At 48.8% G+C, this 14513-nt stretch overlaps 1 protein-coding gene across 2 annotated transcripts; it reads right to left on the reverse strand.

Annotated features, from left to right (window-relative positions):
• Positions 1 to 1784: 1784 nt before the first annotated feature.
• Positions 1785 to 3764, reverse strand: LOC135915356 (PE-PGRS family protein PE_PGRS16-like). 2 transcript variants are annotated; one of them, XM_065448387.1, is made up of 3 exons: positions 3607 to 3764; positions 2184 to 2664; positions 1785 to 2120 (listed from the first exon to the last, which is right to left on the reverse strand). In XM_065448387.1, the coding sequence occupies exons 1-3, from the start codon at positions 3616 to 3618 to the stop codon at positions 1900 to 1902; spliced, it is 714 nt and encodes a 237-aa protein (XP_065304459.1). In that variant the 5' UTR covers positions 3619 to 3764; the 3' UTR covers positions 1785 to 1899. The 2 variants fall into 2 exon arrangements, with proteins under 2 accessions (XP_065304459.1, XP_065304458.1); XM_065448386.1 differs by having other exon boundaries at positions 1785 to 2664.
• Positions 3765 to 14513: the final 10749 nt, after the last annotated feature.

The raw sequence follows: 14513 nt of genomic DNA on the forward strand, positions 1-14513 counted from the left end.
ATTCGCGTGCTGCAATTCGGGCTTACGAAAGCGGCAATGTACCGAAAGAGGTAGCGCATATATTACTAGCGAGCTCAAACGAGTGCAAACGGTGCCTCTCCTGGTTCCCCGCTCACATGGGGAAGGACATCCACCCGCAAAAACCCAACCTCAATGAAACGGCCCATGACCGTGCGCGAGAACTTGCCCGCCGCGACGGTCCCACGGCCTCCGAGGGGCTGGACATTCAGTTCAATGACCCGCTACTCACATATCAAGAAATCACCTCACACTATCGAAAAGGCAGAATGAAATACCCGCTCCCGCACGCCAAACTCGAGCGCGCGCAGGCGGCCGCGTTTCGAATGCTGCAAACGGCCTCGTATCCGTCACGAGGCCTATTAAGCCACTACAATTCAGAAATCCCGGCAAATTGCCCAGACTGCCCAGAACCCTACTGCTCACTCTCGCACATGCTTTGGCAATGTACCGCGTTACCAGAGGGCCCTCTCTCCAGTGAGCGCGAATGGGAAGAAGCCCTCAAAAGCCCGGACCTCAAACTGCAATTCAAGGCCGTCCAGAGGGCCCAAGAACTGGCGGAGCGTCACCACGTTCCCGTCCCGACTTGGGCGTCGCCTACGGTTTCGGCCCAAGGAGCTCGCCGCGTGCGATCTCCAACGGCTTAGACCCCTCAGGACCTCAATAAAGTTCTTGACTGACTGACTTTCATCCAGCAATAAACGCGCCCTCTCACGCCTACCGGCGCGTGTGATTACGCCCACTTCATTTCTTTAGTTTTTCCATTGAGCGGCGAGAAAGTTCTATCGGAAAATTTTTCCCGCGTAATTATCGCAACCCTCGACTTTTCGTCCGTTTCCCGCAATAAAATGCGCCAGCGTTACGCGAGCAAATACAGTAGATAAGCTATGGCACGGTCGACGGGCTATTCTCGGTTTATCATTGTAACAGAGAGTAGAGGGGCCAATATTAGTGCAGGCAGAATAAACTTGGCTCTCAGCTCATATATTAACCCGAAATTCCAATTTGAAATCGCTGCCTCTCTCGAATGAACAAATTCTCTCGAATGTTGTCGCCGAACTTTGTGTGAGCACGTTTCATGCACGGCGTGAATAGTGTTGCACGTTTGCAAACGAGCACCAGCGATTACGCTGGCATCTACGCCGAGTCATGTATATATATATAACCGACGCGTCTGAACCGTAAGTCAGATTTTTCGACAACTTACTGCGGTGGCCGCTATCGTTGTGCTCTTAGAGTAACTTTTTTTTTCTGGGCACAAGTCCGGCCAAGATGAGTCATGACATATCCGAGTGTTCGTTTCAGAGAGCGCTAGCCAGTGCCATAAAGATCTTGTGAAAGAGCAGCTAAGCGCTACTGCTAGTATAAGCGGGCTTCATTGGTGATAAGGAAACGAGACCATCGCTTCCATACGCGGTCGTTCCCCTAATACAGCTTTAATGCTATTTTTTATCCGCTTCGTAGCACGGCCGGAGCGCTCTCAAACAACCACCTGAATTTATCGTTATAATTTCATGACTCACTGTTTGCCTAGTGTCTGGTTCTTCACCGTCACTTTCTACGGGACAGTATGGAAGGCCGTGACAATGTACAAATTCATTTCGCTCAATTTTATTCCATTATTTTGATCCAGGATTCAATCTACCAACTAATATAGGTGATAACGTGAGCGGAGCGCCAGACGGACCACTCAATAAGTGCGAAAATCCAGGAATAGGTTCGTTGCATTACTCCGGCCCGGGATATGCAACGACACATTTACCAAGGTAACTTACTTACATTTTAATAAACAGCGGCTGCAGCTTCGTGCACTCTCTTGTAACTGCATCACAACCGCCAGCGAAGCAGTCATGCACGTACTGGGAGCGGCGCACACACGTTTCACAATCCTTGCAGAGGGGCACCAGGGTATCCTCCTCCACCGTACAAGCCTGGATAGCCGGACCCGCCATACATGCCGTAGTTGCCTAGACCACCGGATCCACCATACATGCCGTAGTTGCCTAGACCACCGGATCCACCATACATGCCGTAGTTGCCTAGGCCACCGGATCCACCGTACATGCCGAAGTTGCCTAGGCCACCGGATCCGCCGTACAAGCCTGGATAGCCGGACCCGCCATACATGCCGTAGTTGCCTAGGCCACCGGATCCACCGTACATACCATAGTTGCCTAGGCCACCGGATCCGCCGTACAAGCCTGGATAGCCGGACCCGCCAAACATGCCGTAGTTGCCTAGACCACCGGATCCACCATACATGCCGTAGTTGCCTAGGCCACCGGATCCGCCGTAAAGGCCTGGATATCCGGATCCACCATACATGCCGTAGTTACCTAGGCCACCGGACCCGCCGTACCAGCCTGGGTTGCCGGAACCACCGTACCAGCCTGGGTTGCCGGAACCACCGTACCAGCCTGGCATGCCGGAGCCACCATACCAACCGTTGTTTCCGTAGCCGCTGAAGTCACCATACATGCCTGGATTGGCCGAGCCACCATAGAAACCGATGTTTCCGTAGCCGCTGAGGCCACCATTCAAGCCTGGGCTGCCCAAGCTGAAGCTGCCAATGCCATTGTAAATGTTTCCGTATCCATAGTTAGCCTTGGAAACAGCGATTGCCAGGTACGTGGTGAAGAGAGAGAGCTGAAAAGATGCGATGTACGTTTTCCGTAAGTGGTTTCAATTGATGGCTGCTCGTCCAACAACTTCGTGTTGTGACACTACTAAAGAAATAAGCCCTGAAGGCAACTCCATGTATGTTTTACATCTGAAGGAGTGAAAGCTTTTAACCAGTTGGTCGTTGTCTCAGACACCGCAGTAAGAATTGTAAAACAGGTTGTTTAACGGCGTAAGCTATAAGAAAAAGCGTTGGCAGAAACTTTGAGATATTTGTGGCAAAATGTAGGCAACAGAACGCTTCCTTAAAGAGCGTGGACTGGTAGACTAGTTGCCATGGTATTCTGTGCAGTACATCGCAACCAGAACACGCAGATGCCATGGCCCCCGTCCTTTCGGTCGTCTTCCGCGTTCTGGTTTCGTTTCATTGTACAACATATTGTCTTAACATCAGTTTTGCGCCCCTCACTTGTGAGACTGTGATTTTTTTTTCCATTTCGTTCGCTCATTGTATGCAGCGTGCAATGTCGTCATGTTCCGAACTCTGCGGAATTAATCCACGAGGTGTGCACCGCAAAAAAAAGCACACTTACAGCTTGCAATATGAGCGCATCATAAACGTGGTCGCCACGAAAATTTCAGCTCCTTATTCCCTGCCTAAGCGCGCATGCAGAAACCTAGGTGCGATATGTGCATATGCAGTAGCGCAAGGATTACCCATATTCGAGAAAGTGTAGCTGCGAACCGCCGTTGAAACTGGATTTATTTCGCGATTTCCGCACCCCGAAAAAGAAGCTTAAATCGCAAGGCATGCGGTATTAGCATCAGAGAAAAGGAAGTTTCAGAAGCCATGCTATATCATAGAAGAGATGCTTTAACGCGCGTCTAGAGCGCGGTACATTAGGCCCGCGTCGAAATATAGGTCACCGTGGCAGGCACTCGAACCCGCGACCGTAAGATGGATCTTACCAGAGCCTTCATGTTTCTCTCTTTTTTTTTTCTGACCGACGCACCGACGTGTCCGCACCAGAGCGAACCCTTTACCGGGGGCGAGGATCGGCTAATTGCGCGAGCACTGATATATATACCCTTGCGCAATGTGGGCCTTGTGCACTCCTCCTATACCCTCGCTCGCCGAGCACCGTCATTTGCGCGCACCGCAAGACACAGCAGCGGGGTGGGGGTGGGAGGCTGTGCTATACGATGAACGTGCAATAACTGGGAGCTTTTCTTCGCAGCCACGTACACCTCCTCCCTCCAATCCCGCCTACTATAGGCTCGAGCTTGCTTCCGTCAACAACATCAAAAAGTGCTTGCTGCTTCTATACTGGAGACGGGCACCCGAAAGTTCAAAAACACGCCGAGGAACACGTGCAAAGAAATCCTCGAGTGTGCTGAGCAAGAAAGCGACCCGCGTAAATGGGAAACGTATACCAGGAACTTGGCTCCTCCCTCACGCCATCTGAAAGCTTCTGTCACTGAGTTGAGCAACGCTTTCCTCCCCGTGCCTCGAGACGCTTCCAGGTAAAATGAAGCACCGAATTTTAAAAAAAGAAACGCAGTCTCTTGAGGCCTCTATGTAGTTATAACGGTCCAGTATAGATGTAATTACTCGACGTCTCATGTCAAAGCCAGAGATTCAGAAAGGAACTTGCGCCTGTCTTTCCAGCCGCAAAACCGATTCCCAGCGTCGTCGGTGCACGTGACGTCAACATAACTGTGTCGTGCCTTCTGCAGCTTAAACACTTCGCCATTGTCTCAGAGAAACTCTGCCGGAGCTTCTGGTCCCGCCAGGAACGTGCAACAGTAGTGTTACCAACAGCTGGGACGAATTGTATGCAGAATAACTCCGAACACAGGCATTTTATTGAAGACTTATCGATGGAAAAAATTTCCCCCTTTCAAAACTTGCATCTAGACTTGACTAGACCAGCTGCTATGAACTTGCCTGGTAACGACTATATTAATAGTCGCCTGACACCTTGGTCAGCACTAAAGATCAAAACGGATGAAAGGGCTATAAGCCGCAACTAATTTTCGGGAAATGTACTTACCGAAAATTGAACCTTTCCAAAATCTATGCTCGAGAAGGTGTTCCTCAGACAACGTACCGAAGCTGCGGCAGTTTCGACTGAACGCCGACTGCAGCCAAAATAACCTTCAAGAATCCCGGAAATGGCGGAGACTAATGTGTGCGTGCATCGAATTTTCTCCAACAAAATTCACCCACCTGCAGATGACTGCATGCCAACAAAACCAAGTGCAATGATTCATTTAAAAGAAATGACGCACACTTTACCACCGCAATCACAGCAGATCAGGATTGAACAAATGATTTCGCCATTTGACAGCTACTGAGGTTGTGCTGAAGCGCAACCATCCATCTTTTAACGTTAATAGAATTTTTTTAAATCGCCTGTGGCACATATAGCAAAAATCTACTCATTGATCTAGTTACTCGAAGCGGACATTACTTGCCAACGAAATTATTATACGTATTGGACTGTTTAGCTAAGTTTACTGTATCTACGTTCATCTGATTACATTACAGCGCAAGTTGTAATGTAGGAATTCAAGCCAGAATTCAAACAAGGTACATGCACTTGCAATAAATTTTTCATGTAGCTGTAAAAAACGAGATACTGAATACTGAAAACTTACGATAAATATGCACTGTTGTTCCATCTCCAATGTTTCTATACATAGGAGATGGAACATACATCTCCTATGTATGTTTCAAAACTGGGGTCAGCACAAAGCGAGAACAAGTTCCAAGCGAATATTATTTGCCAACTCACCGGCTACCATTCGTAAACTGCCATATGTGAAGTAAAATAATTAGTTTTGGTAATTGAGGTGATTATTCAAACATACATTTCGATTTCTCGTGCGACTTATGTCCTCATTTTAGAGTAATCCAGCTCAGGAACAACTGTCTGTACTACATGCCGCAGGAAATTTTAATGCGAAGCATCGCTCGTCCCAAGAACTTTGCGGTTGGTGTAGTGGTTTCAGTTTCCTCTCCTCGTTTCGGGCTTTTTCACACACGCACAAAAAAATTACGCTTTCAATGATGGGATTTAGAGTGCGATTCCCAGCGCAGCAGCCCCGTGCTCTAACCATCTGGCGACGGTCTTTTGCGGCGAAGCTGTTAGCCTCTAGTTGGTCAGGATTTTTCGTGCCGTGCTCACCCAAAGCTTGACAGTTGGAAAACGGGTGTTTGCGTTTGGGTTTCCGCGTTACAGAATTATGTTCTCTCGTATATTCCAATTACAATACGACGCTATCACGCCTACAGGTTGTGTGTCAGTCGTACTTTACGAATTTTAAGACGCATTTTACATTGAGAAATTCAATTGCTTCACGTTAATGCACTTGCGCTAGGCGGAGCACCTACGAGAATGACCATTTATGGAAGGATGGATGGATGCTATGAGCGTCCCCTTTGGAACAGGGCGGCGGGTTGTCCCACCAAGCTCTCGTTATTATATTGCATAACGTCCTACCTATGTTGAAAAGAAAAAAAAGGAAAGGAGAAGAAATACCCCGCGATGAATTCCCATAACCAAACTTTCTGAATCCCCATTGTGAAGAGAGAGAAAAAAACTTGTCAAGGTTGAGTGGAGTTTTCTTTCCCAGCGGTGTGGGGTAGCGTGGCGTCTGCTTCGCCGCGACGTTATCAGCCCATTCCGCCTACCGTATCTGGTCTTCCGGGTTGTAATTTTTCGTCTTTATCTCCCACTCTTCGTGTGAAGGAGGTCGCCTAAAGAGTTCTCTCGGGTGAGGGTTCTTTTGGCATCCCCACAAGATATGATCTTGGTCCGCCAGGAGGCAGTTACAATGCTTGCAGTTTGGTGGGTATTCACCACCGGTCATTGCAGCTAGCCTTTTTGGGCTAACTACAGACCTAGTCTGTACTCTCTTGAGGTTAGTGGCCTGTATTCTTGTCAGTGTCTCGTGCGGGGATGGATATATTTGCCTCGATTCGCGGTAATAAACGGCCATTTCGTTAAAGGTGTGGATACCTTCATGTCGGTCAACCCCGTCGGGCAAGCCCAGCTCCCGGTTACTTGCTGCTCGGGTTGCTAGGTGGGCGGCCTCATTACCTGGGTTGCCCGCATGAGCGGGTACCCACACCACCTTCAATTGATTGAGTTCTTTGTTGATGATTCTGAATGCTCGAGGCGAAATGAAACCCGAGGTGCAGTTACGAATCGCTGTTTTCGAGTCGGATATAATAGTCTTGGTGCCCGAGATGGAGGTGCCCATGGCGATGGCGGCCTCTTCCGCCTCCACAATGGAAGGTGTGCTGACCGTCGCACAGCTGATGGTGTGTCCATCACCAGTAGTGACGGCTATGGTGTGTCGACCCGAGCAGCTTCCATGTATATGGCGGGTTGGGTTTTGTAGCAACAGAATTGCTTGTTGGCCTAGTTGGTGCTTGCTAAAAGACATGTTTTTTTTTGCCGCAATTTAACATACATACTGGAGATTGTATGTTAAATTGCGGCAAAAGACATGTCTTTTGGTTTTTGTAGCATTGCCAAAGTGCCGCCGTCCTAGCTTGGCATCTACCGCTAGTTTCAGTGCTCATATTTTTCGGAACAGGGGAGATAATGATCTTGGTCCGGATAGTGTTACGTATCCGGTGTCGTTGTGGGATGTCTAAGGCTGGGCGATACCTCAAGGTGTTCAGGATCCGCTGTCCCGCGTGTGTGCCGGATAATCGACATGTTTGAGCCCATTTGTGGGCCTCTATGTTTTCCCCAACGTTGTTCTGCACCCCTAGACTCAAGAGTGCATTCGTATTAGTCGATTTCGGTAGCCCAAGAGCCTGCTTAAATAACGTTCGGATGAGACCATTAATCCGTTCCAAGTCCCTCTTCCTGAGATGCAAGTAAGGGCAGACATACGCCACTCGGCTCAGAAAGAAAAAAAAGCCTGGAATAATATGCAGGCATCTTTCTCCTTAACTCCGTGCCGTAGGTTAGAGACCCTCCTAAGAAGGTTCTGTAATTGCCCAACTGTAGTTTGGAGTAGTGCTACGGCTTCTTGGTCGTGCGTGTTTTGCAGGATCCACAATCCTAACACTCTGATTTTAGGAACGGGTGGGACCGGTTGACCTGGTTTTCACCTTCACCTGAATGTGTGCGGGCATATTGGCAGCCGGATTTGCGGGATTTTTATTCCGGACTATAAGCAGTTCTGTTCTTTTCGGCGAACAGCTGAGGCCATTGTTGCGAGCGTGTTTCTACACTGCGTCAGCCGCTGCCTGCAGTGATTCTGAAACTTCTTCATCCGACCCAGTGCACGTCCAGATCGTTACGTCATCGGCGTAGATGGCGCGCCTGATATGAGGAATCTCTTTGAGCTGTTGGGATAAGCCACTCATGGTGGTATTAAAGAGGAAAGGAGAAAGTACTGCTCCCTGTTGTGTACATCTAGTGCCGAGATCTATATTTTGCTTTCAAAATCTCCTGTGTTTACAGTGGCAGTGTGCCCCTTGAGGAATGTGGCAATATAGGTGTACGTTCTCTTACCTACGTTCATGGTGGATACGTTTTCTAGAATGGCTCGATGTGAGACATTGTCAAACACTTCGTGTATGTCTAATGCTAACACTGTTTGAGTTGCGCGTATAGGCGCTGGGTTAAGGATATCATTTTGTGCCTGCCACTGTACGTCTTGGGTGCACAGTTTGGGTCGAAAGCCGATCATTGTCTATGGGAAGAGGTGGTTGCTTTCGGTATAGTCAACCAGCCTATTGTGAACCACATGCTCCATAGCCTTACCAAAACAAGAAGTAAAGGATATGGGCCTGAGGCTCTCTAGACTGAGTGACTTGCCCGATTTAGGAATGAATACCACGCTAGCGTGCTTCCACTCTTGCGGGAGTGTACCGTTTTGCCAGTGCTGATTAAAACGCTTGGTGATAATTATTATTGTAGGGTCATCTAAATTCCTAAGCATTTTGTTGGGGATCTTATCTTTACCGGCTGATGATGTCGTGCATAGGCAGCTGAGAGCGGCGCGTACTTCGGCCTCGGTGATGTCTCCGTCTAATGCTATGTTTTCGTCTCCTCTGTACTCTATATATGCACCCGACTCCCGTTCTGTATTGGGATATTGCCCGGTCGAGAGGGGGACGAGATCAGAGTCTGTTCCAGGGAAACATTGTACGATTTTCTGAATCCTTTTGTAAGCAGCGCTTTTAGAGTGTTGTAGAGCATGTGTTTAAGCAGGGTCCAGGGGCTCTTTTTGCTGAACTGGCCAGTCATGCTGTCGCATAATTGGTTCCATTGCCCAGTGCTGAGCTCGTAGTAGTCCTGAATATCTTTCTCTAGGGCGGCGAGTTCGTGGCGCAGCGTGCGGTTGATCTTATTCTTTAGCCATCTCTGCTGAAGGTCTTGATGCTTTTCCCATAGACCTAGGAGTTTTGCGCCCTGCACGGGGTCTTCCTCTTCTATCGGTTCCATGGTTGTGGCATCCTGCACGTCCTGGATAAGCTAATTCATCCACGCAGTGAGGTCTGCTATATCGGTGAGATGTTGGCGGTTTCTTACGTATCGGAATACATCGCGTTTGATGTGTGGAGTTAGCTTCATTTTCCTTTTAGGCCCTTTGGAAGGGATAGTGATATCAACGAGATAGTTATCGCTCCCAAGACTAGTTTCGGTGCTATCCTAAAGAGCCCAATTGGCATTTTTGATGAAGCATAAGTCGGGTGTATTCCTGCTTACACTGTTGCCGATACGCGTGGGCCTATCTGGGTCAGTGATGAGTATAAGTTCTAAGTCCCTTGTCACAGAATATAGCGCATTGCCTTTCCTAGTGCAGTTTTGGTATGCCCAGACTGTGTGCGAAGCGTTAAAATCTCCTACAACAATGAGCTCTTCTTTCTCTGCGGCTTTACATGCTTTGTTCAGGTGGGCAATAACTCTGTTGCTTTTATCTTCCGGGGAACTGTACAAGTTAAGGATGAATACACATCTGTGTTTTTTTTTCTAGGCAGCAGCTGTACAAACGTGTAAGGAATTTTGTCTTCCTCCAGATCAATTTGCATTGCCGTACGGTTGCGTTGTATCGCAACTGCCGTAGAAGGTCTGTTTTCGGCTTCAGTTAATTCATTGAACGTGGTATACCCAGTAATTTTGACTTGCGTGCTTGTTTCCTGTAAGGCTACAACATCTACCTTGGGATCAAAGCTAGCGAGTTGGAATTGCAGTGCTGCATGCTTTTGCTTGCAGCACTGTAAGCAAAAGCATGCAGTGCTGCAAGCACTGCATGCTTTTGCAGATTTGCAATTACATTCCATAATCTTAATGGTTTCAGCCATCTTTTTTGGTGTATGGTTCTGCCCGTACTGGCAATACAGATGTCATTTTGAAGCCCTTAGTGTTGAGCACTTTGGTGGCTGGGGTGGCAAGTTGTCCGTGTTCCGGGGTTTCTGTAAGGCCTTGGGTAAATTCGGCTCTATACACAGCATCTATCCTGGTAAGCTCGTGGTGAATTTCTGCGGTGGATTTTATGTGATTGGAGACTGCTTCAGCTAGCTGAGCAATTGCTCCTTCTAACTTATCTACTGTGTCCGTAGGGTTTAAGGCTTCGGCCTCCTTGGGTGTGTTCCGCACTGACGTTTTGCGTTTGTTTGTCGTCTCTGCCTCCATCGATTCAAGCTCATCTTTCCGAACACAGGCTACTATTTCGCGTGCAGCCGGTGTCATAGAGGCCACTCTAATTGTCTGCCTACTTTCTAGGGCCCTGATTTTGGCATTGGCTGCCTCTAGCTGTTGCCTCAGTGCTCCAATCTTTCAGCGAGCTCCGTCACCTGGTTTGCGTCCTGTTGAGGTCGTGTGGGCTTGGGCTCGGGATTGGCTGACCAGGCGACTTTCCGCGATACCACCTGGTCACTGCGTTGTTTGAAGTTGGAGTGGTTGCGAGGCTGGCTGCTGCTCCGGCTGCGCTGCCTGCTGCCACCCCCGCTATTTGAAGCTTCGCGCCGATCGGAGCGCACGGTAGCTCGTTCCTCTCTCTGTGCCGGCGCCAGATGTGTTTTGTGCGCCACTCGCCGGTGGCCCTGCTGTCGTTGACGTGGTCGCGCTGCCTTGTTCTCTCTACTGTTGGTTTTGTGCGCTGCGCAGGTGCATAGAAGCAATAGCGGCAGCTGGGAGCGCCGGTAGGGTGACCGCTGTGGCAGATGATGCAAAGCGCTTTGCACGCTGCCTCAGTTCCCCGTGGCGGCGTCTCATGTTCTTAGTCGCCGCAATGGCGGCATTAGGTCCGTATAGACATCGGAGAGATGGTCAATCCGGCGACAGTTCAAGCAGGCTTCAATCCGTTCGCTGAATGGATGCACAATAAAGACTGAGGCCCAAAAGCGGACGTGGTTGGGTAATGTTTGTCCGGCAAAGGTCACCATAATATGGCGAGAGGATCCTATCCTTTTCGCTCCAGCGATTTCCAATCCTGGATTTCTCGTGCATATTTCCTTGAATATGTCGGCGTCAGTCTCGCCCGAGTAAACGCAATAGATAACACCTTTCACTGAATTTTCTGGGGCCGGTGCGTATGCGAAAAACGGCACATTTCCTGTTGCTCAATTTTAAGGCATTTGATGTTATAATAAGCTTCAGCTCTTACCCTGGATGGGGTGCTGATCAGCGCAGTGTTGCTAGTGAACTTTGTTTTCGCACGCCTTCGTTGTTTGTCGTTTCCCTACTTTTCTACCGCAACCTAGCGGCCCCGGCCACTAAGACAGGCCTCAAACGGCAGCTGGAAAAGGGCTTTGTCTTTCAGTTTCCGCCTAACAGCTTTGTGTTTTCTCGTGTAGACGAATAACAACCCAAGGCTTATCATGTCTATAGCTTGGGTGCAAGTCGTACGTTAATCATTTTCTGACGCAATTGCTCCTTCTAACTTAGCTACTGTGTCCGTAGGGTTTAAGGCTTCGGCCTCCTTGGGTGTGTTCCGCACTGACGTTTTGCGTTTGTTTGTCGGCTGTGCCTCCATCGATTCAAGCTCATCTTTCCGAACACTGTTTCTTCCGAACACTGTTTGTTTCGCTCATTTGTATGATGTATCCAACCTTTTGTCAATGCAATAACTTCATGGCGTTTGTAAATATGCCTTGTTATCTGCCCTTCCTGCTTGGACCACATGAGGTCTGCAGTATTATGTAAATAAAATTTTAAAAAATAAATAAAATATACTTTTAAACATTTATTCAGTTCCAAAATGCACAGGATTTCTTATGTTATCCCTAAGACGACTTGAAGCCCAAGTGCCGATGCATTGAAGATGGACGCGTGACATACACACCTCATACACATACATACCTGCACATACATACATACACATACATACACATACACACTGTTGTGCCATTACCACAAGCCCGGATTCCGAATCTGCAAGATGCAGAATTTATCCTGCGAGCGCCCAAATTCTCCCTTGAAAAGTCAAGATGCTGAGCCGTCAGGCAGAGGTGTCCTGCGGGAGAAGCCTCGGCCGGCAACTTGTTCAGACGTGTCAGCAAGTGCTAGACAGCCCGGCGCCGCACCTCCCTTTTCCTGGGGGTCACCGCGCGCGCGAACTTTGAACCGGGTGGCCAGCGCGGTCGCTGGTTGGACCTCTCGGACGACCGCCGAGTGCTGACTTTGTATTGGGCCGTTTGAGTGACAATGGTTCCTCGGGGATTATAAAAGCAGCGGCGCGCCGCCTGAAAAACAGGATCCGCCGACCAACCGGGAGACAGTGTCGCTCCCGACTGGGGTGAGAGGTGTCACCCGTTTTCGCCGGACGTCGCCGTGCGGGAACAGTCGCGTTTGTGTGAGCTCTCGGCCCCAGTGCCGATCGGATCTTGTCCTGTACAATGACCTGTATATAATGTATAAAATCCCTTTCGTTATTCTCATCGACGCCTGGCTCGGAGTCTTCGCTACCAACGCTCTGTCACGAAACGGGTGACGAGCGCTACGGGACCACAAAGCCGTAATCGTGGTGCAGCGGTGCAAAGTCGTAACAACACACACATACATAGACATACACATACATACCTCCTTAGTAAGCTTAGTATATTTCGCTTAGCTATCCCTTTTAATTCCAAAGGTCATGGGTTCGACTCCCACTAAAGATCGTGGGTGCGAGTGCCTTAATGAGCTCTATCTTAACCACCAGTGCCTTAATTATCATCAAAAGGGGTTGGTTCGACTTTCACCATGCAAAGGTCGTGGGTTCGAGTGCCTTAATTAACGCTACCATAACTACTTGTTCTTTAAATACCACCAAAGTTGGTGGGAGTCAAAGTTGATGGTCATGGGTACGAGTGGCTTGATTATATAACTATATCTTAATTACATGTCAGGGGCGTAGCCAGGGGGGGGGGGCTTATGGGGCTTCAGCCCCCCCCCCCCGAAATTTTTTCGTGCTGTCCATGCACCGCCGACCAAAGCGACCCCCGGCGACGGAAATCACTCTGGATTTTGTCTAGAATGTCTTTTTGACGCTCGAAAAGACATTTAACCGTGAAGATTGCGAACTCGGGCTGGATTTCGTGGCAACGCCCATACTCCGGCAGTCACATAACGCCAAGCAGTCCCATCCGAGCACAAAGTTTCAAGGGCGCTTTGATGGTGAGCGGGCTCGCCGCGGCATCTCACTGAGGCCACGGAATCTATGAAGCGCTTGGATATCAATTGCGAAACTTTATGGGTATAAATCTCATAAGCTCTTGATGTGAAACGTGCATTGACATTTCCAAAGTTGTGCTTTAAATTTTCAATTGCGGAACTTTGTGGGTTTAATGTTGTTATAAACATTTGACGCCAAAGGTCCATTGACTTTTCTAAAGTCTTACATCGGAACATACAACGAAACAACCCAAATCAACACACTAGCAGACGAGTTGACAAAGCACGTAGCGAGGTCCAATGAGACGATGTGTTGGGGTAGTTCATTTGTGCCGTCATGTCACATAAAAAAAATATCAACACTTTTTTAACCTACGCCAGAACATCCATGTCAAGACACTAAAGCCAGCCAAAGTAACTACGTTCTTATTTATTTTTTCTACTTTGACTTTTATTCGCCGAGGACACAATGAGCCTCTTCAATTTTTTTTTTTCGCTACCCTACCCGCGGGCTGCCAGAGCGAGCCAGAGCGCATATGTTTTTCTCGTATGGCCCCGACCACCGCGCGGTGCACTTCGGTGGGCGTTCAGTTTGCTCTGGCCGAGTGGATTTTCACCTGACAGAGTTTTGGAAGCTTTCTGGCTAGCAGACGAGAAACAAAAGAGAATGGTCGCTCGCCGCCATCAGTGTGGGGACTCGAAGGATTGCACCGCGTTCCTTGAGCGGAACCTTTCCGGAAAGTCTTGTTTCGCCGGTGTAGGATACTGAGCAGTTTGCGTATGGTTCTCAGTGGGCCAATCGTCTCATGTTTTCTTCGGTATTAATTCCGTAGCCCCATTAGGTGCCCGATGTAGGCATTCGATTCTGGCCAACATACTTTCCTATGCGTTTTTTTTTTCATTTCGGTGCCTCCGCCCCACAGAAAAAAAAAATACATTGTTGCGGCGCAGCGAATTGTCGCATGGTGAAAGTTCGATTTTGATACTTCTTTTGCGGAAAGTAATGGGCGACGGGACGCTTCAGTTGCCGGATACGTTTATTGTATTATTGCGAAAGCAATTATATGGACACTCCAGGCGCATTCCTGCCGTCGCCCTCATGTTTCGTATAAAGTCCAAGGGTGATAACATTGTGACCGCGCGCTGCATGCTGTATGTGCGAGTGAAAGCGTAGGAGGGGAGGTGGAATGGGTGAGCCTACGATGGTGGCTCAGTCTTGTATGCGCAAAGGACAAAAGCGGGGAGCAA

Source organism: Dermacentor albipictus, chromosome 1, assembly GCF_038994185.2.
Source record: "Dermacentor albipictus isolate Rhodes 1998 colony chromosome 1, USDA_Dalb.pri_finalv2, whole genome shotgun sequence".
Lineage (NCBI taxonomy): Eukaryota > Metazoa > Arthropoda > Arachnida > Ixodida > Ixodidae > Dermacentor > Dermacentor albipictus.